At 37.4% G+C, this 24,641-nt stretch overlaps 1 protein-coding gene across 42 annotated transcripts in view; it reads left to right on the top strand.

The window, feature by feature from the left end:
• Positions 1–24,641, top strand: part of PBRM1 (polybromo 1) — a 129,163-nt gene that overhangs the window by 33,044 nt on the left and 71,478 nt on the right. For 27 of the 42 annotated variants that reach the window (XM_076008409.1, XM_012771548.2, XM_076008394.1 and 24 more), the window contains 6 exons: positions 1,704–1,789; positions 2,658–2,753; positions 3,384–3,475; positions 8,720–8,933; positions 16,084–16,225; positions 17,374–17,471. In XM_076008409.1, the coding sequence (XP_075864524.1) occupies positions 1,704–1,789; positions 2,658–2,753; positions 3,384–3,475; positions 8,720–8,933; positions 16,084–16,225; positions 17,374–17,471 (728 nt within the window). Of the gene's footprint in view, positions 1–1,703; positions 1,790–2,657; positions 2,754–3,383; positions 3,476–8,719; positions 8,934–16,083; positions 16,226–17,373; positions 17,472–19,555; positions 19,601–24,641 lie in introns of all 42 variants that reach the window. The other 15 variants (XM_076008375.1, XM_012771534.2, XM_012771543.3 and 12 more) reach the window with 1 other exon arrangement.

Raw genomic sequence — 24,641 nt, 5'->3', positions numbered from 1 at the left:
GTTGACTCAAATACTCAAAATTTCTATAGTTAATACTAATTTTTATCTTTCATCTTTTAAGAAACTTTGAGTGAAAATCAGGAATGAACTATGAAATACTTGTATTCTTAGTCCCTGATAGCACATTTTAATAGTGTATAGTACTGATGTTATAGTTCAGAATTTCACTTTTTGGTTTAACTATTTTCTCTAACATCAATTTTAAAGAGAACAGAAACTTTTGATTTGGTATATTAGTATGCTATTAATTTAAGTGATTACATCATCCTAAATTTGTGTGTGTAATCTTTAAACTTAGAAGTGCATCTTTGTTCCAACTTTTAGGTTATTGTATACAAGTAGAGTTCATTGTATATAGTCGCCCCACATACATTTTCAGTTTCACTTTGGGTTTCACTTTCCATGGTTTGGGGGCCAGAAAATATTAAATGGAAAATTGAGAAATAAACAATTCATAAGTTTTAATTGCACACTGTTCTGAATATCATGATGAAATCTCATGCTGTTCAGCTGTGTCCTATCCTGTCTCACACTGTCCCTCTGGGGATGTGAATTATCCCTTTGTTCAGCCTATCTGCGCTGTGTACACTACCAGCCTATTAGTCACTGAGAAGCCATCTCGATTATCAGGTGAATTGTTGTGGTGTAGCAATGCTTATGTTCAAGTAACTCTTATTGTACTCAGTGGCTTCACAGCACAAGAGTAGTGATGCTAGCTAGCAATTTGAGATGCCATAAAGTGTTTTCTTTGAGTGAAAAGGTGAAAGTAATTGACTTAATAAAAAAGGAAAAGAATCATATGCTGAAATTGCTAAGATCTATGGCAAGAACAAAGCTATCTGTGAAAGTCTGAAAAAGGAAAAAGAAATTTGAGCTAGTTTTGCTATGCATCTCAAACTGCAAGGAGTTGTGGCCACAGTGCATGATGAGTGCTTAGTTAAGATGGAAAAGGAATTAAATTTGTGGGTGGAAGACATGAATAAAAACATGTTTTGAGTTTGGTACTATCTGAGGTTTCTGGCATCCAATGAGGATCTTAGAACATATCTCCCATGGGGTAAGGACAAGGAGGCGACTGTATTTTACGATTAGATCTTTGTCTATGTATTACTTGACTAATTGTGAAAGAGCAAGGAGGCCTTTTAACTTATATTTAATTAGTGACAATCTTATGAATATGTTTGGGAAGCTTGTTGAAAGGTTAGAGGATGCAGCTTTGTGGATATTGAATGGAAGTCTGCTGTGAGTAGAAAGAGTGCCATAGAAGGTGCACACTGCATGAGTGGGGGCATTTTTTTTTTTTTTTTTTTTTTTTTTTTGAGACAGAGTCTCGCTTTGTTGCCCAGGCTAGAGTGAGTGCCGTGGCGTCAGCCTAGCTCACAGCAACCTCAAACTCCTGGGCTCAAGCGATCCTGCTGCCTCAGCCTCCCGGGTAGCTGGGACTACAGGCATGCGCCACCATGCCCGGCTAATTTTTTATATATATATCAGTTGGCCAATTAATTTCTTTCTATTTATAGTAGAGACGGGGTCTCGCTCTTGCTCAGGCTGGTTTTGAACTCCTGACCTTGAGCAATCCGCCCGCCTCGGCCTCCCAAGAGCTAGGATTACAGGCGTGAGCCACAGCGCCCGGCCTAGAGTGGGGGCATTTTAAGCTTTCCTTTTTTATTCCTTTTTTAAGGCAAGTAATTTTATCTTGACAGGATGCAAATTCAATTAAAAAAATATTTTATATGAAAAAGGCAGAAATTGAACATCATGAAATGGCTAAGTCAAGTCTTCGAATAAGGTAGGTTAAAAAATGTCTAAAATCCTTATCCCTTTATAGTTGCCAAATCTTCTAGCTAGTGAAATCCATACAGTAGAAAACAAGATTTATATGACAGTTCAAGATTGATTATACTTACAGTTGATAATGTGATTCTGAAAACAATAGAGGTAACTCTTACCCAGCTCCTTCATTGCAGCTGAAGGGCTTTATTTAAAAAGAAATATTTTTAAGATTTAATACCACCATAAGACTTAACACCACTATATACTTTTATTGCTTTATACAAATATAACTGTATATGTATGTTGTATATATTCTACATATATATCATACATAGTAAATATGTATGGAGTATCATGGTATTTGTATATAATATACAGTAGTTTATATTCATATTTGCAGTAAGGGTATTTAGCCAGGTATTTAGTCAAGAGATCAAAAGTCTCATCCTCGCTTTTCCTTGTACTAGGACAGTGGCTTTGAACAAGTCTTAGTATCTTCCTACCTGAAATGGAAATGTTGGGTGACTACTTTCAAAGGATTCTTTTAGCCCTGATACTGGTCTCCATACCAGGTCCTCTGGTCACTGCAGTGATCATAAGCTGTCTAGATCAGCCCTAGTCTGTTCTCTTCTGCAGAGTCCCCAGGTCTTGGAGCAGATCTGCTGCATAGTGGAGGCTCAGAAATATGAGGGCTGTCTGGAAAGTGTCCAGCCATTTTAATATGAAAAATACATACTAACAGTGGCTGGATACTTTCCCAACAGCCCTCGTACTTTAGCTGGCATTCCTATTTAGAAAAGGAAATGGTTGCTCATTTTTTGTTTATCTAGCATTCTGATTTCAGCTATCAAGTTTCTGAGCTTTTTAATCTTTTCTTTGGATAGGAATCCATCGAATTTGGCTACAGCCAGGCTGACAGGTCCTTCACACAGTAAAGGCAGCCTTGGTGAAGAGAGAAATCCCAGTAGCAAGTACTACCGGTGAGAGAAAGAGTGTTTAGTCTGAGAGCTGACCTGTGCTTAGAAAGATAGGCATACTAGTGTTTGATTGATAGCTATTTTGAAAGAGTGTTTTTGAGTATAGTTGGATTATTATGAGGATTTGTTGTCAAATGCTTTATTTAAAAGGTTGAGGTGCTATAGTAGACCTACATCACCTCTCAGACAGTGCTGAAGTGTTGTTTCTCAGGTAGTGTTTAATGATAGTTATCAATAAAATGTGGGGTTAATTACTGATAGGTTTTATGTTCATGGTAGAATTTGTGTCATTGTAAAATATGAGCATCATAGAATTATCAACAACTGTGATTGAATTTTTATTTTCCATGAAATAAAGTATAGTGCTACAATTAAGTAAAAAGCAAATTGCAAGTAGCCTACTCTAGGCTTTCTATTGCCATTCCCTCTTTTCTGAAAGAAAAAAAATTACTTTCTTGGTTAAGATTGATTATGAGGAATATTAAGAAGTAAAGAGATAAACTGAGGAGGCAGTTGACTGGAAATTGTTTTACTTTGATATTAATGCTTTGTTAACAGTTCCTATTTCCTGTAAAGTAGCCTAATTTTTAAAATATCTTTTCCTGTCTGCTAATTGCTTGTTTTTCTTTGTAGTAATAAAAGAGCAGTCCAAGGGGGTCGTCTATCAGCAATTACCATGGCACTTCAATATGGCTCAGAAAGTGAAGAGGATGCTGCTTTAGCTGGTAGGCATTAGGTTGTGACTAATTACATGCCATCTCAGTGGATCCTTTTGGCTAAGGGAAACTAGAATGACTTTGATCCAGCCTGGAGTTTCTTGGATTTTGGAGTACATGCTATTATTTTGTAGCATTTGATTATACTCTGGTTAGCAAACTTACCAAAACTTATTGTTTTATTTTGTGTTAAAGCTCATATCTAGGTAAATAAACACTTCTGCAAAAACAAGCAATAACCTAGCAGATTCTGGCTTAAAACCTATAATGATAAATAGTACTAGTTAAACCATTAGGAAATCTCAAAGAGAAATCTATATCATGTTAGATTTTCAAACTGTTGGCTTATATTTTCAGTAGGCTCTTCTTGGCTAGAGCTTACAATTTAAAGATAGATATAAATTATAATTAGAGCAGTGTGGTAAATGGTTAAATAAGTCCAACACAGGATATTGGGCAATAGAAATCAATGTAGGAGAATACAATTTGTTAATAAATAGGAACCTAAAGGATAGCAGTAGAAGTATATTTGATTTCATTGTCTTTCTTTTTAGTGTAAATATTTTTACTTTTACTGCAGATATTTTTGTGTAGAGGTAAAATTTGTTTCATTAAATTATCCTGGCATGTCTTTCAATTTTATAATCAAATATAACACATTTCTCTAGTTTATCTTATTTTAGAATTGAATTATTAAAATAATTATTTTTGAAGTATTTTTATTTTTATTAAGACAGAGTCTCACTCTATTGCCTGGGCTAGAGTGCCGTGGCGTCAACCTAGCTCATAACAACCTCAAACTACTGGACTCAAGCCATCCTCCTGCCTCAGCCTCCCAAGTAGCTGGGACTACAGGCATGCGCAACTATGCCTGGCTAATTTTTTCTATATATTTTTAGTTGTACAGATAATTTCTTTCTATTTTTAGTAGAGACAGAGTCTCACTCTTGCTCAGGCTGGTCTGGAACTCCTGAGCTCAAGCAATCCTCCCACCTTGACCTCTCAGAGTGCTAGGATTACAGGCATGAGCCACCACGCCCGGCCTCAGATTGAATTTTTTAAAAATTAGGTTATATGCTGGTTACAAGAGACATATCTTAAATATAAAAAATAGGAAAGTTGATTGTAAAAGGATGGAAAAAAGTTAAACCAAGCAGATAATCAAAGAGTAGCTACACTGACTTTTGCAGTAAGATAGACTTCCAAACAGAGATCATTACAAAGATAAAAAAGATTCATATAATGGTAAAAAGTTTATTTCATAAGGAAGATAAATTCTAAAAGAGCTCAAAATATGTAAAACAAGCAGATGGAACGTTACCAAGAAATTGAAAACACTACATTTTGAGTGGAACCCCCCTTCCCTCAGTTGTTAGATAAGCAGACAGATTACCAATGAAGACAGGTTTGAGCATGCTTCTTCATAAGTGTGTTTTCTATTGCTGCTGACACAAATTAACAGACATTTGGTGGCTTAAAAAACAATACAAAGTTAGTTACTCTTTTACAGTTTAGGAGGTCAGAAGTCTAAAATCAAGGTGTCAGTAGGCTTATGTTCCTTCTGTATATTCTAGGGAAGAATCTGTTTCCTTGCCTTTTCTAGCTTATGGAAGCTACCTGTATTCCTTGGCTCCTGGCCCCTTCCTCCATCTTCAAAACACAGCACTCCAACCTCTGAATCTGTTACTCCATCTTCCTTCTTTGAACTTCCTGCCTCCCTCCCTCTAATGAGGACTCTTGTGATTACATTTAGTGCCCACCCACATGATCCAGAGATTAATTCAGGTTAATCTCCCCGTGTCAGTATTTTTGACTTAAACATATCTGACATGTCCCTTTTGCCTGTAAGGTAACATTCACAGGTTCTGCAGATTAAGGACATGAATATGTTTTTGTGGCCCTTATTCCACCTACCACAAGCCCGATATAATATACATGTATTCTATAATCAGAGTACATATTCTTCCCAGGCTCACATTTATAAAAACTGACCATGCACTTAGCCTTAAAAACAAATTTCAAGGCCGGGCACGGTGGGGTGGCTCACGCCTGTAATCCTAGCACTCTGGGAGGCCGAGGTGGGCGGATTGCTTAAGGTCAGGAGTTCGAAACCAGCCTGAGCAAGAGCAAGACCTGTCTCTACTATAAATAGAAAGAAATTAATTAGCCAACTAATATATATAGAAAAAAAAATTAGCTGGGCATGGTGGCACATGCCTTTAGTCCCAGCTACTCGGGAGGCTGAGGCAGCAGGATTGCTTGAACCCAGGAGTTTGAGGTTGCTGTGAGCTAGGCTGACGCCACAGCACTCACTGTAGCCTGGGCAACAAAACAAGACTCTGTCTCAAAACTAAAATAAAAACAAATTTCAACAAATGTGAGTGATTGTTATATAGACCGTGTTTCTGATCACATTACAGCTAAGATATATATCAACTAATAATAAGTAAAAAGTTATTTTAAAACTCTTAATTTATTAAGCAAGTCTGATATTATCAAGAAAGAAACAGAAGGCACAAATAATACTGGGGAGAAAGAAGGAACATACAGAGATTAAAAAGTGGATGTATGAATAGCTTTATGCAAATTTAAATTTTAAAATTTAGATGAACAAATTCCTAGAAAATAAGAAATGCCTAAAACTGATTCAAAAATAAAAAGGCTGATTAGTCATAGAACCATTGAAGAAATTAAATTATCAGTTAACAATCTACCCATATAGAAAATACTAGGCCAAAAATTTGAGGAACAGAATTTGGTAGAAACTCCTGCAGAGTAGAAAAGAAGCTCTCCAATTCATTCTGTGAATCTAATATAACCTATATATCAAAATATAAGCACAGTGTATCTAGCAGTATATAGGAAAGATACTATATGATGACACAGTTGGGTTTATTCCAGGAATACTAGGTCTGTTCAACATTAGAAAACATTAAAAAGTAGTATTCACCACATTAACAGATTAAAGAACTAAAACCATGATTGACTCAACAAATACATTTGATAAATGCTTCAGTTCCCATTCATGATAAAAATTCTTAGCAAACTAGAAATAGGAGAACTTTCCTAACTTGATAAAGAGTATCTCCATTTTTACAAGAAGAATTAGCACTATTCTCTTGACCAACAGAAACAAGGTAGGAATGCTGTTACCTCGTTAATCAAAGTACTACCCAGCCTACAGTGACAAGAAGTTAATCAAAGTACTACCCAGCCTACAGTGACAAGAATGAAAGTACAGGATCGGAAAAGAAGAAAGATGTATAAGAATTAGAGTTGATAGGTTGTTTTAGTTTTGTACTCAAAAGACGCTATAGATAAATTATTAAACTAATAAGAATAATAAGGTGCTAGATTATAAGATGATTGTATAAAAATCCATTTCATTTGTGGAAATGGCCACAAAAAGAAAATATAATTTTAGGCCGGGCGCGGTGGCTCACGCCTGTAATCCTAGCACTCTGGGAGGCCGAGGCGGGCGGATTGCTCAAGGTCGGGAGTTCGAAACCAGCCTGAGCGAGACCCCGTCTCTACTAAAAAAATAGAAAGAAATTAATTGACCGACTAAAAGTATATATACAAAAAATTAGCCGGGCATGGTGGTGCATGCCTGTAGTCCCAGCTACTCGGGAGGCTGAGGCAGGAGGATCGCTTGAGCCCAGGAGTTTGAGGTTGCTGTGAGCTAGGCTGACGCCACGGCACTCACTCTAGCCTGGGCAACAAAAAGTGAGACTCTGTCTCAAAAAAAAAAAAAAATATATATATATAATTTTAAAAAAGATAATAGTTTACAGTAGCAACAAAATATGTATCTAGATACATATCCAACAAAAGATGTGTAAGCTCTTTATGGAAAAGATGAGAAATAGTGGAGTCAAAAAAGACTACTTTGAAATCCTTATCTGTTTCTAGCTCCATGACTGTGGATTCCAAGTCCCCTCTGGCTACTTTACAGGGTGACTGATCTTATGTAAATTATTAAGCTTGTATGTCCAGTATTCTCATTTGAGAAAGAAATAACAATACCTATCTTGTGTGGTGGTATTAGGATTAACTGACTCTGGTAATTATGAAGCTCTTAACACATATCTAAATACTTCTGGAAAAGCACATTTAAAAAGAGAAACTTGGCTGGGAGTGGTGGCTCACACCTGTAATCCTAGCACTCTGGCAGGTCGAGGCAGGAGGATTGCTTGAGCTCAGGAGTTCCAGACCAGCCTGAACAAGACTAAGACCAAGACCCTGTCTCTACTGGAAAAAAAAAAATAGAAAGAAATTAATTGGACAACTAAAAATATATAGAAAAAAATTAGCTGGGCATGGTGGCACATGCCTGTAGTCCCAGCTACTTGGGAGGTTGAGGTAGCAGGATCGCTTGAGTCCAGGAGTTAGAGGTTGCTGTGAGCTAGGCTGACGCCACGGCACTCTAGCCCGGGCAACAGAAGCGAGACTGTGTCTCAAAAAAAAAAGAGAGAGAGACACTATTTTGCAACTTTTTAAATCAGTGTAACTTTTGCTATTTAACATTCTATTTCTATATAATATTTCTTTAAATATGTAATTATAGTAAGCATTGTTTTTTACTTGGTCAATTAATTTCTTTCTATTTTTAGTAGAGACGAGGTCTTACTCTTGCTCAGGCTGGTTTTGAACTCCTGACCCTGAGCAATCTACCCGCTTCAGCCTCCCAGAGCGCTAGGATTACAGGCATGAGCCACCTTGCCCGGCCTATATTAAGCATTTTTTTTTTTTTTTGAGACAGTCTCCCTGTTGTCTTGGCTAGAGTGCAGTTGTGTCAGCCTCACTCACAGCAACCTCAAACTCCTGGGCTCAAGCAATCCTCCTGCCTCAGCCTCCCGAGTAGCTGGGACTACAGGCATGTACTGCCATGCCCGGCTAATTTTTTCTATATATTTTTGGTTGTCCAACTAATTTGTTTCTATTTTTAATAGAGACAAGGTCTCGCTCTTGCTCAGGCTGGTCTTGAACTCCTGAGTGATCCTCCCGCCTTGGCCTCCCAGAGAGCTAGGATTACAGGCGTGAGCCACCACGCCCGGCCATCTTAAGCATTTTTAACATGATCTTTAATGAAGGTTAGCGACTATTTTAACTATTTATATAATTATTCTCAAACATATATAGCTCAATCCAGAAGGTTGTTAAAATAACTTTAAAATATGGTTCTTTCTTTATTTTTTTCTTCTCCATATATATATATATATATATGTATACACCTTTTTTTGGTCTTCCCAGCTGCACGTTATGAAGAGGGGGAGTCAGAAGCAGAGAGCATCACTTCCTTTATGGATGTTTCAAATCCTTTTTATCAGCTTTATGACACAGTTAGGAGCTGTCGGAATAACCAAGGGCAGCTAATAGCTGAACCTTTTTTCCATTTGCCTTCAAAGAAAAAATATCCTGATTATTATCAGCAAATTAAAATGCCCATATCACTACAACAGATAAGGTAAGATGTCTTCTACGTTACTGAGTATAAATCTATTTTCTTGCGGTTGAGCCTGCACATACATATTCCTCCCTAAAATGGATAAGAATATTAAAGGCAAAAATGTTTTGTATACCAAATTTTAACTGTTCATTTGTCTTACAACTGAAAAAAGTACATATATCTTTCTGCCTATACCTTTCATTAATATTTTTTGCCTTTTCTAGAAGTTCATATCATTTTATTTGTTTATTTATTTTTATTTTAATAGGTTTAGTGGGTACAAGTTGAATTCCATTACATATATATATTATCTAGTGGTGGAGTCTGGGCTTTTGGTGTACCCATCACCCGAGTAGTGTCCATTGTATCCCACAGGTAATTTTTCATCCCTCACCCCCTCCTGTCCTTCCCCCTTTTGAGTCTCCAGTGTCCATTATACCACTCTGTGTGCCCTTGTAGACTCCCACTTATCAATACAAGTGAAAATATCTGGCATTTATTTTTCTTTTCTTAGGTTATGTAGTATAATGACCTCCAGTTCCTTCCAAGTTGCTGCAAAAGCCCTTATTTCATTCTTTCTTATTGCTGAGTAGTACTCCATGGTGTACATATACACCACATTTTCTTGATCCACTCATCATTGGAATGGCAGGTACTAGGTTGATTCCATATCTTTCTGATTGTGAATTATGCTGTGATAAATGGGAATCTTTTTGATATAAAGATTTCTTTTCCTCTGGGTAGATAGTAGTGAGATTGCAGGATCCAATGGTAGATCTACTTTTAGTTCTTTGAGAACTTCTCCATACTGATCCCATGGAAGTTGTACTAATTTACATTCCTACAAATAGTGTGTAAGTGTTTCCTTTTCAAGCATCCTTCCCAACATCTATTGGTTTTTGCCCTTTTTTTTTTTTTTTTTTTTTTTTTTTGAGACAGAGTCTCACTCTGTTGCCTGGGCTAGAGTGCTGTGGTGTTAGCCTAGCTCACAACAACCTCAAACTCCTGGGCTCAAGCAATCCTTCTGTCTTAGCCTCCCAAGTAGCTGGGACTACAGGCATGTGCCACCATGCTGGGCTAATTTTTTCTATATATTTTTAGTTGTCCAATTAATTTCTTTCTATTTTAGTAGAGACAGAGTCTCGCTCTTGCTCAGGCTGGTTTCCCACTCCTAACCTTGAGTGATCGTCCCACCTTGGCCTCCCAGAGTGCTAGGATTAGAGGCTGAGCCTCCGTGCCTGACCGGTTTTTGTCTTTTTAAATGGCCATACTAATTGGAATAAGATGGTATCTCATTGTGGTGTTAATTTGCATTTCCATGATGATTAGTGATGGTGAGCATTTTTTTTATGTTTGTTGGCTATTTGTATATCTTCTTTTGAAAAATGCCTGTTTGTATCATTTGTCCACTTTTTAAGGAGGTTGTTGGTTTTTTTTTCTTTCTGAATTTGAGTTCCTTGTATATTCTGGATTTAGTCTTTTGTTGGAAACCTGGTTTGCGAGTATTTTTTCTCATCCTGTAGGTTGTCTCTTTACTCTTTACTTTATTTCTTTTGCTATGCAGAAGCTTTTTCGTTTAATTAGTCCCACCTTTCATTAATATTTTAATTATGACAATCTGTATTTGTAATTAAACTCCTACAATAAGCATAGTCAGTTCTTGGGGAATTCATTAACTGAAACTATATCTGAAAGATGGTTCATCTTGGTTTCCTTTTTCTGTTTAGAAAATGTTAAAGTGACCATTGGGAATTCAGTCAGACAGAATACTTAAACCATCATGGTATCTTTAAAAATAGTATAAAATCTCAACCACAAAAAAAAAAAAAAAAAAAAACCATATTCAAAACTGGACAAGGACATTTTGGGTGAATGGACATTTATCCAAAGAAAATATGCAATTGACTTCCTAATAAGCACATGAAAGGATGCTAAACATCAGTAATTATTAGGGAAATGCAAATCAAAACTACAGTAAGACTCCACTTCACACCCATTAGGATGGTTACTTTCAAAAAACAATAAACAACAAATGTTGGGGAGGATGTGGAGAAATTAGAACCCTTGTGTGTGTGGAATGTAAAATGGTATAGCTATTATGGAAAACACTATGGTAGTTCCTAAAATTAATTAAACATAGAATTACCATATGATCCAGCAATTCCACTTTGAGTATATACCCAAAAGAATTGAAAGCAGAGGTTCAAAGAGGTATCTGTAAACCTATGTTCATAGCAGCATTGTTCACAATAGGTAAAACATGGAAGCAACTCAAGTAACCATTAATCAGTGGAAGAATGGAGAAGGAAAATGTGGTGTGTACATAAAATAGAATGTTATTCAGCCTTAAAAATGAAGGAAATTCTGACATGCTATAACATGGGTGAACTTTCAGGACATTATGCTAAGTAAAATAACACAATCACAACAAGATAATTACTGTATGATTCTACTTATATGAGGTACTACTTAGAATAGCCAGACGTGTTAGAGACAGACAGTGTAGAATGGTGGTTGCTAGGGGCTGGGAGCAGGGGGGAATAGGGAGTTACTATTTCATGGGTACAAAGTTTCAGTCTTACAAGATGAGAAGAGTTCTGGATATTGATAGTCATGATGATTGCACAGCATTAGAGATGTATTTAATACTGCTGAACTGTACACTTAAAAATGGTCAAGATGGTAAATTTTTGTTAACTTGTATTTTACCACAATAAAATTGGAGAGTAGCCTTTTCTTCAATGCTCATTTTCCAGCAAGACTTCTCAATATCAAGTTTAGTTTTTATCTATTCTGTTATAGCTAAAAAAAATAAAACAACCAATGATATACTGGAGAGTATACTTGGGCTCTCTATGACATCTGTGAAAGTCAAACCCTATTTTCTAGACTGACACAAAATTCGTTGGGCTTTTAACTCATTTTTAGGTCAGTATGACCTAATATAAAAAATTGAGAATAGGTGACCAGTATTCTCAAAGAACCATAAAAATTCAAAATATTCTAAAGAATAGATACTTTCAAGAAAAGTTAACTGAAAATCCCAAGTTGTAATCAAATGATTGAGTGTGTTTAAAATTAGTTGGTTTGGGCTGGGCGCAGTGGCTCACGCCTGTAATCCTAGCACTCTGGTGCGGGCAGATTGCTCGAGGTCAGGAGTTCGAAACCAGCCTGAGCAAGAGCGAGACCCTGTCTCTACTATAAATAGAAAGAAATTAATTGGCCAACTAATATATATAGAAAAAAAATTAGCCGGGCATGGTGGCACATGCCTTTAATCCTAGCTACTTGGGAGGCTGAGGCAGGAGGATTGCTTGAGTCCAGAAGATTGAGGTTGCTGTGAGCTAGGCTGACACCACGGCATTCACTCTAGCCTGGGCAACAAAGTGAGACTCTGTCTCAAAAAAAAAAAAAAAATCACTTGATTTGTATTCCATCTTTTAATCAATCTCTATGAATCTTGATATTACCTATACATTTCAAGCTCCTTTCTTACATCTTACAAATTTTCAAAGATATTTTTTGTAGTGTTTTCAGGAAATCAATAAAAATTTCTTAGGTTCCTGTGTGTAAAGAACAGAAAAGCAGGCCAGGCATAGTGGCTCACGCCTGTAATTTTAGCACTCTGGGAGGCTGAGGCGGGAGGATCGCTCAAGGTCAGGAGTTTGAGACCAGCCTGAGCAAGAGCAAGACCCTGTCTCTACTAAAAATAGAAAGAAATTAGTTGGACAACTAAAAATATATAGAAAAAATGAGCCGGACATGTTGGTGCATACCTATAGTCCCAGCTACTGAGGAGGCTGAGGCAGAAGGATTGCTTGAGCACAGGAGTTTGAGGTTGCTGTGAGTTAAGCTGATGCCACTGCACTGTAGCCCAGGCAAGGGAGTGAGACTCTGTCTCAAAAAAAAAAAAAGAAAAGAAAAGAACAGTAAAACAAAGAGTTTAATTGGCCCAGCTGTATCTTCTCGTTTATTTAAGTTAAACATAAGCTAAAAAAACAATAGGAAATAACTAATATAAAATACAGTATTTCGTATCGGTATACCCAGAGAGAGTTAAGAAGCAGATAAAAATACCACAACTGGGCATGGTAACGGTAAGCTGGTCTTCATGGCAGATAACTAAGCTTACAAATAGTAGTAGTACAAATTCCTGTGCTTGCGAGATTCTGGGAAGTAAGAGTGGCTAACAATGTATGTTTCATGGTTTCAAATTTGTAGCTTTTGTTTTTAGCATCTGAGCAGTTAAGATTTGTGGTGCTTTTATTTAATCCAAACTTTGGAGGTCTTGTATACACGTAGAATATATGAAATTGGATTATTTGGCCCTATTAAAATAATAGAAATTAAGGTTTTACTTGAATAAGTTTTGTTCTTGATTTCTTTTCTCTTTCATTCTTTTTTTAAAATTCAAAGAGTCTACTTACAGTAGTTCAAAAGAAGACAGATTAAATCCTTATGTCAGTCTCCTGCCCACTACCTTCTTCCAAGTTGGAATTTGCCAGTATAAACTTTGCTTTGTTAAGTCCCATAGTTCTGCACCTTGTAACTCCCTCCACCCCTTTTAAAATTTGTTATAGGGAAGTGGTTGAGGCCTGGCTGGTAGCACTCAAAAGTTCTGAAGCATCAGCTTTTAGGATGTCTAGTCCTACTCCCTTCCAAGGACACTGAATAAGTGGTGCCTGACAGGAGCATTGCTGTGCCTGGGGCCCCTTTCTTGTGCTATACAGAGCAAGAAGGAATTCTAGGACAGTGCTATTCATTAGAACTTTAGGCAATTGTGGAAATGTTTCATTGTCTGCATTGTCCAATATGATAGCTACTAGTTACATGTGTCTGTTGAGCACTTGAAATGTGTCTAGTGCACCTAAGGACTTAGATTTTAAATTTTGTTTAATTTTAATTTAAATAGCCACATATGGCTAGTGGCTACTGTATTGTATAGCATAGTTCTTGGAAGATTTGTTAGCAGAAGGAAGATAGTGTTCCCCCAAAGCAACAAAAATTGACATGTGAGCAGGAGCTACATAGTGTAGGCTCCATAAACTACCTTTTGCTGTGGTGGGGTTTGTCATCCCATGTTTTATTTCCCATTTTTCCCTTCCCTCTCCCTGCTACTGCTACCCTTGTCGCCCCTGCCTCCAACTCCTGGGCTCAAGTGATACTCCTGCCTCAGCCTCCCAAGTAGCTGGGACTACAGGTGAGCAGCACCACACCCAGCTAATTTTTCTATTTTTTTGTAGAGATGGGATCTCACTCTTGCTCAGGCTGGTCTTGAACTCCTGGCCTCAGGAGTTCATGGTAAATATCTCTGGTAAATATCTGCAGATTTATCATTGTTGTCATTTACAAGTTTCATTCTCTGTTTTTTGTGGGTGTTGAGAAGATTTAGCATTTAACCCTTTGAGTTGACAAGAGGCTGAATTTAAACTCTAGTTGCAAGCTACATAGCTGGTACTGAGAGATGAATTTGTGCTAAGTTTTTTTTTTGCTTCATCCCAGAGAAGTTCTTTAATATTCTTATGGTTTTAAGGACTACAAAGTATTTGAATATGATTTTGGTTTTTTTTTTTTTTTTTTTGAGGCAGAATCTCACTCTGTCACGCTGGGAACAGTGCAGTGGTGCGATCACAGCTCATTGCAAACTGAAACTCCAGGACTCAAGGGATCTGCCTGCCTCAGCCTCCCAAGTAGTTGGGACTACAGGCGCATATTACAACAGCTGGCTAATTCTTTCTATTTTTAGTAGAGATGAGATCTCACTCTTGTTCAGGCTGGTCTCAAACTCCTGAGCTCAAGCAAGCCTCTCACCTCAGCCTCCCAGAGTGCTAGGATTATAGATGTGAGCCACCACACTGGGATGATTTGAGTAAATTTTAAATAAAACTTTACATACAGAGTGGATGGTGCCATTCTAAGAGAAAAGTTTGGACTCTGCATTCATTCTGTGAAGCTGTTTACACATTGTTATTGTTTACTTAATACTATTTTTGTGGTTTGTTTTTTTTTCTTTGAGACAGAGTCTCTGTCGCTCAGGCTAGACAGTAGTGTCATCATAGCTCACTGAAACCTCCAACTCCTGGGCTCAAGTGATACTCCTGCCTCAGCCTCCCAAGTAGCTGGGACTACAGGCGAGCATCACCACACCCAGCTAATTTTTCTATTTTTTGTAGAGGTAGGATCTCACTCTTGCTCAGGCTGGTCTTGAACTCCTGGCCTCATGTGATCTTCCTGTCTTGGCCTCCCTAATTGCTAGGATTGCAGGCATGAGCCACTGTGCCCAGCCTTGTTTTGTGACTTTGATGGTTAGCATGCAAGTGCTGCAATTGAAGGATTTAAAAAGTCTATCCTGTCTAAATCCATATAGAATTATAGTAAGTAATGACTCTTTACTTTGTACAAAGTACATTAGGGCTTTATGAGAGCTGGTATTAGCAGTAGTGGTAAGAGAGAGATATCTGATTTCTTAAGTCTTTTAAGTAAAATAAGTGAAAACTGTCACTTTTAAAGTGAAAGTTTAATTTTAATTAATCTTAATTAAGACAGTTTAATTTTAAACTGTCTTAATTCATTATAAATGTTTATACTGGGGGAATAGTAGTGAATAGACTCTGACATATCTGTCTCTTATTGACCATTGTAAGATCACTCTTCACTGTCCATGTTTGTCTCCCTGGGGAAAAATAAATTATTGTAAATGCTTCTTCGTGTCCGTTGTCAGTACTTCTTCTTTTCTTTAACCTCCATGAACTAGAATGGCTTCTTATTTTCAGAAATGGGTAGATCACCATGATTCCTCATTGAGGTAGCTTTAAAACCTCCTTAATTTTTGTCCCTTCCTAAGGTTTGCTTATTAAGCACTAACAGGTTTATTCCATTAGGGTTTTTCCTAGTATATCTGCCTTGTAATTGACTATTTTTGTAAGGTCCTCTTATTCTTACAGTGTTTTAGCTTATTGTTTTGGATTTTCAAATAAACTTTATATTGCTTAAATGTAATGGTGATTTTACCTCCTTTATATCTTGAAAGTCATTTTCAAGTTTCTAACCAGTGTTCTTAATAGAGATACCATCTAATGCGTGTCAAAATTTTTACATTGGACTTTAAGGAAGAATGTTTTCATAATTATCATAATGGAAAATTCTAGCCTATATTTGTCTTTCACAGAACAAAGCTGAAGAACCAAGAATATGAAACTTTAGATCATTTGGAGTGTGATCTGAATTTAATGTTTGAAAATGCCAAACGCTATAATGTTCCAAATTCAGCCATCTACAAGAGAGTTCTAAAACTACAGCAGGTTATGCAGGTATGATCTTTTGGTTTTGCTAAATTTATTGTTTGTATGATTAAAATAATTTCATGTTTTAATGTATTCTTTTAAGAAGTGTGATCCCCCACCCCCACCTCAGCAATATCACAGCATTCATTTCAACTGTAAGTACTGCTGAATGTTTTTTTAGAGTTGTCAGGGCAGTATATAGAATAAATAATGGTTTAGACAGGGTTAGCTTTCTGAGAGGAGGAAGCAGGGATTTGTCTCTAGGGGGTAATTTTAGGATTTTCAGAAAGTTACCCTTTATTCACAGATGATATTCCATCATTTAGGTTTTACTCCTTTGGTTCTAGACTTTGTTTCTGTTAAAGAAGGGCTAGTCCTAAGAGAAAGGACCTCTGAAGCTAATTAATCATTGTATAGTGTTCATGAGTGTAACAGATCATATCTGAGAGAACCCTTGGCGGACATCTGAGGTCATGGGTCATCTAGGGGTTTTAAGACAAAAAGGTAGGTGTGAAATAGAAATTGGGTCTGTGTAACAGTTTTTGGTAGAATCTTTCTGGAAAGACAATCTCAGAGCAAAAAAGCAACAAAGACAATTTTAGATCACCCACAGAGTCTTCTTTTTGTGTGATCAACACTGTGATCCTTAGTGCTATGACTTTCAGGTATTACCTTTTCAGTAGTCTGTGTATATATTCCTTAAGCCTGCTTTGCTTGGACTTTCAGCTCCATTTGGCAGAGGTCTTTAAAAATATATGTGTTGAAAAGTAGTTCTTCTTTCACTTCCACAGTAAACTTTATTCTTAACTACACTGCCCCTTAGAAGTCGGGAGTACGAAAGGGCCTTCTTTGAGTTGGTTTTATTTAAATATGGCCACCAGAGTAAAATATCCCTACAACTTGCCTAGTGCTTTAAACTACTCAGCACCCTTTGTAGTCTCAAATACTCTAGCTAGCATTGATTCCTCCACTGTGTGGATCCATTTTTTTAACCTACTTTTTTATCATGCAACCCTTTTTAAATTGGGTTATTGAAAATGATTAATGACTCTAATTTTGTGCATCCTACACATGGTTGTACCTTTCTGAGTAAATTGGATATGTGTGGCTCTTTAACGTTCATATATGAGTATTCAGCAGAATGAGCTTGACTCCTGGGATCTGCTCTGTTTTAGGCAAAGAAGAAAGAGCTTGCCAGGAGAGATGACATTGAGGACGGAGACAGCATGATCTCTTCAGCCACCTCTGATACTAGTAGTGCCAAAAGAAAAAGGTATATACTCTTCTCATAGCTGGAGACATCTCAGTTCCTATTTATATTGTTTTAGATAAGTGTAGACAAATGGCTTTTTTTAAGCTATGAAGTATGAATTCTAATTATAACCTTTAAGTATTTGATGTCTTCTTTTATAATTCATTTGTAAAGTGGATGATTAGCCTTTTTTGTACGAATACCATATTGTACAATGAAAATGACAACTACATATGTAGCTTGGCAAAACATGTTATTCTTTTTGCCATCCAGGTTATTTTTTGTAATGTGGCATTTGAAGAGTGCCTCTTAATCTAATATGGATAATTTCTACATGGTGAATTATAAAGATGAAATGTGAATTAAGAAAAGCAAGGAGAAATTCTGTACTACCACCCCAGTGAAGTTAGTCATTGCTCTTACTCCTTTGTTTGTGTTAACCTGATCTTTATTTGCCATTTTAAGAATATCAGATTGTTAAATACCAAATCATAACTTCTTATAGCTCATGGAATGTTAAGCTAGATATTTGGGGTTTTTTTTCCTCTCTAGCCTTTCTCTCAACTTCCCTAACTCTTTCTTCCTCTCATGGGTTTTGTGGAAGGGGATCTTACCATGAAATTCTGAAGTTGGGCTCCTGTAAGGAATCATGCAAGACCATTTCTTTTGTCTACGTCTTCTACTCGGAGTTTCTCTGGCCCGATCATTATAGAACACTGTATTCTTCCTCAAGCATAACTGTCTTACCATCTTTGCAGCAACTGTCAATACAGAGAGAATACCTTAAACAAGGAATAAGCTAATCACTAATAGCAGGACATGACAGATTCAAAATTGAATGAAGTCGTTAGTAACTCTTAACAGTTCTGTACATGAATTAAGCAATCCACTAAGATCAGAAGATTTTTAAAAGTTTTTTAGAAAAGAGAAGCTGTCCTATCTTTCCCTCTCATAAATAGCATTGGCAGAATATTTTAGCATTGAAAATAACTTTGTCATGGTAACTAAATTGATTGGTGTACCCTGAGATGTGAGTCTCCTCCATTACTGGCCTATGAATTTCATCCTTCCAAGTTCTTAATTCCTTGTTATACCAGGGACAACGGAGGAAAAGTATGAAACCAGATCAAAGACATCAAATCAAGAACATCTTTGAGTGTAATTATATTACTCTACTACAGCATCACCTGTGTTTTCCAGATCAGTCACCAATCAAAGATTAAAACTTCTCAGGCAAAAGAAGGTAATGGAGGCAAAAGTGATGGTACAATTAGTGCCAACACTGGATGAAAAGAGAGATCTTAATTTAATGTTAAGAAAACAGTTCCAAGAAAGCATTAGCCCAGGCCATATCTTTAAAAATTATATATCTCTGTGGCTTATAGTTTGTGGGACACTCAAGTAGATTAAATGAAAGTTACTGCCCTAAAACCTCCTGTAAAAAGAAAACTGAGCTTTATGTTCTTGAAATAATAAAATTCCACTTCAGACAAAAAGTCTTTATGAACAGTTTTCCTAGGAAGTGTTTTGTACAATGAAGGGGAAAACACAAATAAGAGAAGAACAAATATAAACCATCTGCTAAAGTAATAAAAGAACAAACCTGCGTTTGAAATGCAGGCGTGAGTGGATGTTAAAAGATTGAGAGAATTAATTCCTATACTTCAAACTATGACAAAGGAATTAAACATGATGAGCCTTGTAGAAGGTAGTTAAGAGATTTTGGTAATAAGAAATAGACTTCTCCAGAAGTCAGGCAAACAGCAGCCTAGGTTAAGCTAAGCTTGGGCCAAGTTTTCCAAGTGCCACTTGACTCCTAAGTATTGTGTATGATTCTACTTTTGCATTATTTTTTTTAATACCAAAGAGTGTGAGAAAAATTAAATGTGGGTATGTTCTCTTCATTCTGGGAATGCATTCTTTTCCCCCTACCCTATACCCAAATATCCACCTTCTGTCTTCTGTGTTGAAATGTTCCAGGTATTATTATCTTTTAGCCTTTGGACTGAATAATTCTCTTTTTTCTTAACCATATTTGGTTTATACCCTCCAATGTTGCTTGTTTTGTTTCTCTTCACATGTAATGTTTGTTTCTGCTTTCCCAGGAACACTCATGACAGTGAGATGTTGGGTCTCAGGAGGCTATCCAGGTGTGCAGTCCTTTTTTATGCATAAACTTTCTTTTAAAAGTATAACTTTTCTGTGGTATGGTCAGTACTGATTAGGTGAAAAGTGAAGCCTTAAGCATGTGAAAAAAGTATTTAGGTGCCAGTTTATTATATGAATAAAGAAAAGAGTAGAGTTTAGAAGTCTAGTTAGTAAAATAAATTCAGAATTCGTTAGCTTAGATATGTTCATGATATCCTTACTTTGTTGCTAGCTTTGAGGGACTGAAAATTCCCTCACCAATCATTGTGGCTATGCTTCTGTAGCAACAGGTAGAAGGTGGCATTGCCAGTGACCAGGGACTGGCAGATACTGATTCCCTTTCAAGGATGGTTTTTACTGATTGGGGGAGGTGGAAGGATCAAAATCAACATTGAGGCCGGGCGCTGTGGCTCACGCCTGTAATCCTAGCTCTTGGGAGGCCGAGGCGGGCGGATTGCTCAAGGTCAGGAGTTCAAAACCAGCCTGAGCAAGAGCGAGACCCCGTCTCTACTATAAATAGAAAGAAATTAATTGGCCAACTGATATATATATAAAAAATAAGCCGGGCATGGTGGCGCATGCCTGTAGTCCCAGCTACTCGGGAGGCTGAGGCAGGAGGATCGCTTGAGCCCAGGAGTTTGAGGTTGCTGTGAGCTAGGCTGACGCCACGGCACTCACTCTAGCCTGGACAACAAAGTGAGACTCTGTCTCAAAAAAAAAAAAAAAATCAACATTGACAGTCCAAGTGATGTCAGTGCATGTGGTCACTATGCATTGGATTAGTGTTTCCCAGCATGGATACATTTACTCAGTCTCTGAACTTGTCACTGTCTTTTTTTAAAAAGCATCCATTCTTTTGCATGTTACTTATTTTAAAAACAACCTATGAGTTGGCCTACCATAGTGCTTGTTGTATAGTGTTTTTGTTTTCACATTTGCCAGTCTAACGTTCACAGAGTATCAGTTGCTTGTGGAACACTAGACTCTGCTCTTACAGGTCATAAAGGAAAACATTCAGTAATCTCTTCTACCTGCCAGGAACTTATTGGCCAGGGAAAGAGGCAGTTTAAAAACAAATGAAATTATATGGAAACAATGTAGTAAAATAATTGCATCAGGGGCCGGGCGCGGTGGCTCACGCCTGTAATCCTAGCTCTTGGGAGGCCGAGGCGGGCGGATTGTTCAAGGTCAGGAGTTCAAAACCAGCCTGAGCAAGAGCCAGACCCCATCTCTACTATAAATAGAAAGAAATTAATTGGCCAACTGATATATATATAAAAAATTAGCCGGGCATGGTGGCGCATGCCTGTAGTCCCAGCTACTCGGGAGGCTGAGGCAGAAGGATTGCTCGAGCCCAGGAGTTTGAGGTTGCTGTGAGCTAGGCTGACGCCACGGCACTCACTCTAGCCTGGACAACAAAGCGAGACTCTGTCTCAAAAAAAAAAAAATAATTGCATCAGGCACACAACTATGTAGTTATATAGAAATGTTATATTATTGCCCAGATAACTTGAAGATTATTTCCCCACTATGCTTTTCCTTGAAAGTTAAGCATCTTAAGTTACCTACATGTTGCTACCTTATGTAATCCGCTCTATAAAATGACTATGTTATCATTGTCATCTTCCCAATATTTTCCGTAAGAAAAGTTTTCTTAGATGGTAAATTTAACAAAAAGAACATGGATTGTATTCTTTTATATATCATTCATAGTGTTTGGCACTAACTCCATGTGATAATAGAAATGGGAGGCATCATGGGGTAGTGTTACCACTCCAAGCTTTAGAGCCTAACTGCCCAAGTTCAAATCCCAGCTGTTCTTATTAGCTCTGTGATCTAAGCCTCATTTCACCTTCATCTGAAAAAGGAGTTGATGACAATACCTACATAGGATAGCTATGAGAATGCATTTGGTTAATACATGTAAAGCCCTTAGGACTGGATGCAGTGAGTATTCAAATGTAGCTCTGATTATTTTCTAGAACTATAGTGCCTGTTGACATCAGGACTCAGTAGATTTCCTTTTGTTTTTAGTCAGATGTTACCAGTCTGGGAAGATTCATTGGAAATGATGAATGACAAGGTTTTATTTCTTAAAGATTTGAAAATGAAATATAGCAAACCTTGTAAAAGAAAGAACTTTTGTGTTTACTAAGCTTAATAGCAAGTACCACAGAAGCTCTAAGGCCAGGGAGCTAAATGCTGGGAGACCTGGTAGCCTGTGAACAGGGTTGAATTTAAAGAGGTTCTTGAGAAGCACCAACTTATCAAGGGACATGAAAAAAGCTGCATGGTAATTATCGGCTGATTTAAGTGTCAGTTCTGATTATTCATTTTGTGGCCTTAGTTATTCTTTTGATGTCTCTAAGCCTCAATTTTTACATCTGCAAAATTGGGGTAATAATTGTACCTGATTCTCAGAGTTTGGGAATTAAATGAGTGCATAGTGTTAAGCACATGATAGAAGTGGTAGATATTATAACTATAGGAATTTTGTGTGTATATATGCAAATGGGTATATGTAATAATAAGTAGTACCCTCAAAGGAATAATGATAAGAGCATTTAAGTAAATGGTTGGCCACGGAATATGAGAGTCAGACTAACACTTTGGTATGAAAAGTTGAAAGGAAAATCACATCTAGAAGGGCTGTGGAAGTTCTCTAGAACTTAGTAATAAGATAAGGGGAGCAGAAAATGACTGTACAGTGTTTCCGGTTGGGTTGGGTTGGGTTGGGTTCTAGAGGTTGGTGGTGGTCCTGGAAAGTTGGACTCAGAACAGAGCCTCTCCTAGCTTATAATCTTTGTGCAAATTAGATAAAGCACTCATTTCTCAAGACATTTATTTGACTCTCATGTGTTGGAAATTGCTTTAAAATATTTACTTTGTTACCACAGGACCCTTTATGGCCCATCTTCTATAAAATTGTAGTATATTTATTATAGCCATGTCTATGATCTGAATTATCCCCTTAAGCATGGCCCCTTCAGTGCACAATGATGAATACCCCTAATTTTGAACTCCCTTAAGATGTATTTTACTTTAGTATATTCAAAGATGCTGATTAATAAAAGTATAATGATTATGCTAGTTATAAGGTCTGGGATTGAATGATATGTACCTTTCCAAAAATGGAGAAGAATAAACAAACTGTTCACAGTTAATGGTTTGAAGGAGGAGAAGTAGGATATATAAAGGGGTTCTAAGAAGAATCTGAAAAGCAAAGTGACAAAGAAAATAGTAGCCAGAAAGTTTCAAATAGGGGACTGTAGTGGCTATGTTTTTGTAATGCAGACTATATTCATTTCAAAGAGTATTTAAAACTTTCAAAAGTCATGGATGTAATATGGCTTAGCATCCATAATAGAAAAAGATAAAGCAAACATACCAGCCACCCAAGCTGATACAGTTATAATAAAAGAGTATGAAGTTTAGCTCTGAGTTTTTTCTGGTAGTCAGGTTAAAATTAATGGGCCTCGGCCAGGCACAGTGGCTCACGCCTCTAATCCTAACACTTTGGGAGGCTGAAGTGGGAAAATCTCTTGAGGCCAGAAGTTTGAGACAAGCCTGGGCAATAGTGAGGCCCTGTCTCTACCAAAAAAAAAAAAAAAATTAACCATGCGTGGCAACATACACCTGTAGTCCCAGCTACTTGATAGGCTAAAACAAGAGGATCGTGTGAGCCCAGGAGTTTGAGGTTGCAGTGAGCTATGATGATGCCACTGTACTCTAGCCTGGGCAAAAGAGAGAGACACTGTCTCCAAAAAAACAAACAAACAAAAAGATTAATTGACCAATGAGTCTTAGTCTCAAAGGCACTATAAGGATCTGGAAAAATGAAAACAAAATAACAATGCTAGATTGGTTCAGAGAAGGTCAAAAGTGACCCTAGTAATAGAAGTTTTGCTTGCCTTTGAGTATGGAAATCAATTACACATCACTCTCTTAAGGAGCAAATGATACACAGGGAGGAAAAAAACTACTAGTAATAGAGTGGTAAAACAATACATTTCAGTTATTAGATTAGAGCAGTTTTTACATACAACCAGATTTTACATTCTGGGTATGTCTCACTCAAAGCTACCAAGTATCAGAGTTATTGGTGTTGGAATAATGGGCCACTTTATGTTCTTTTACTTTGTTGGCAAAATTCAGTTAAAATCTTCCCCTTGGTCTAGGCGCTGTGGCTAACGCCTATAATCCTACCACTATGGGAGGTGGAGATGGAAGGATTGCTTGAGAATTCGAGACCAGCCTGAGCAGTAGTGAGACCCCATCTCTACCAAAAATAGAAAACTTGGACGGGCATGGTGGGGCATGCCTGTGGTCCCAGCTACTTTGGAGGCTGAGGCAGGAGGGTCACTTGAGCCCAGGAATTTGAGGTTATAGTGAACTATAATGACACCACTACGCACTCTACCTAGGATGACATAGCAAGAACTCTGTCTCCAAAAAAAAAAACCTTTCCTCAGATGAGAGTATTTGAAGCTTCATATAGGAACAGGAAAGCCTAATCATAATTGAGAGTGGTTTGCTGGAACCTAGAAAGGAATAGGGCTAATCTCCTTCTGGTCCAGGTCAGGCCTTAACTGAATTGTTATACTGTTTGAAATTCCTGTAATGAGGACTGATTTCATTCTGACTAGCTTATTGAAGAGATCTTTTAAGCTTAGAGCTTCAACATTGAATTCCTGAGTCTTCCTTTTAAAGTCAGCCCTCATTTATGAGACCTAAACAAACCATATCTGACTTCAGATTCTGAAATTTTCCCTTAGAGACTTCCTAAAAGTTAAAGTCATCTGTGTTCTTATCTCTGTAGTATTGGAGTTTGGTCCCACCTTCTTCCATTACCCACTTGCTGTTGGCTTAGAATGAGAGAACTCTTCTCTCTCATCATCGCCCCAGGATGCCTCTTTGGAGAGAGAGTTTCCACTAGAATATGAAATGTCTCCTAGATTGCTGTGTGGCTCACACCTGTAATCCTAGCACTTTGAGAGGCTGAAGTGGGAGGATCTCTTAAGGCCAGGAGTTCAAGACCAGCCT

Source organism: Microcebus murinus, chromosome 1, assembly GCF_040939455.1.
Source record: "Microcebus murinus isolate Inina chromosome 1, M.murinus_Inina_mat1.0, whole genome shotgun sequence".
NCBI lineage: Eukaryota > Metazoa > Chordata > Mammalia > Primates > Cheirogaleidae > Microcebus > Microcebus murinus.
The sequence above is the reverse complement of the archived record's forward strand: the minus strand, read 5'-3'. Positions and strand labels throughout refer to the sequence as shown.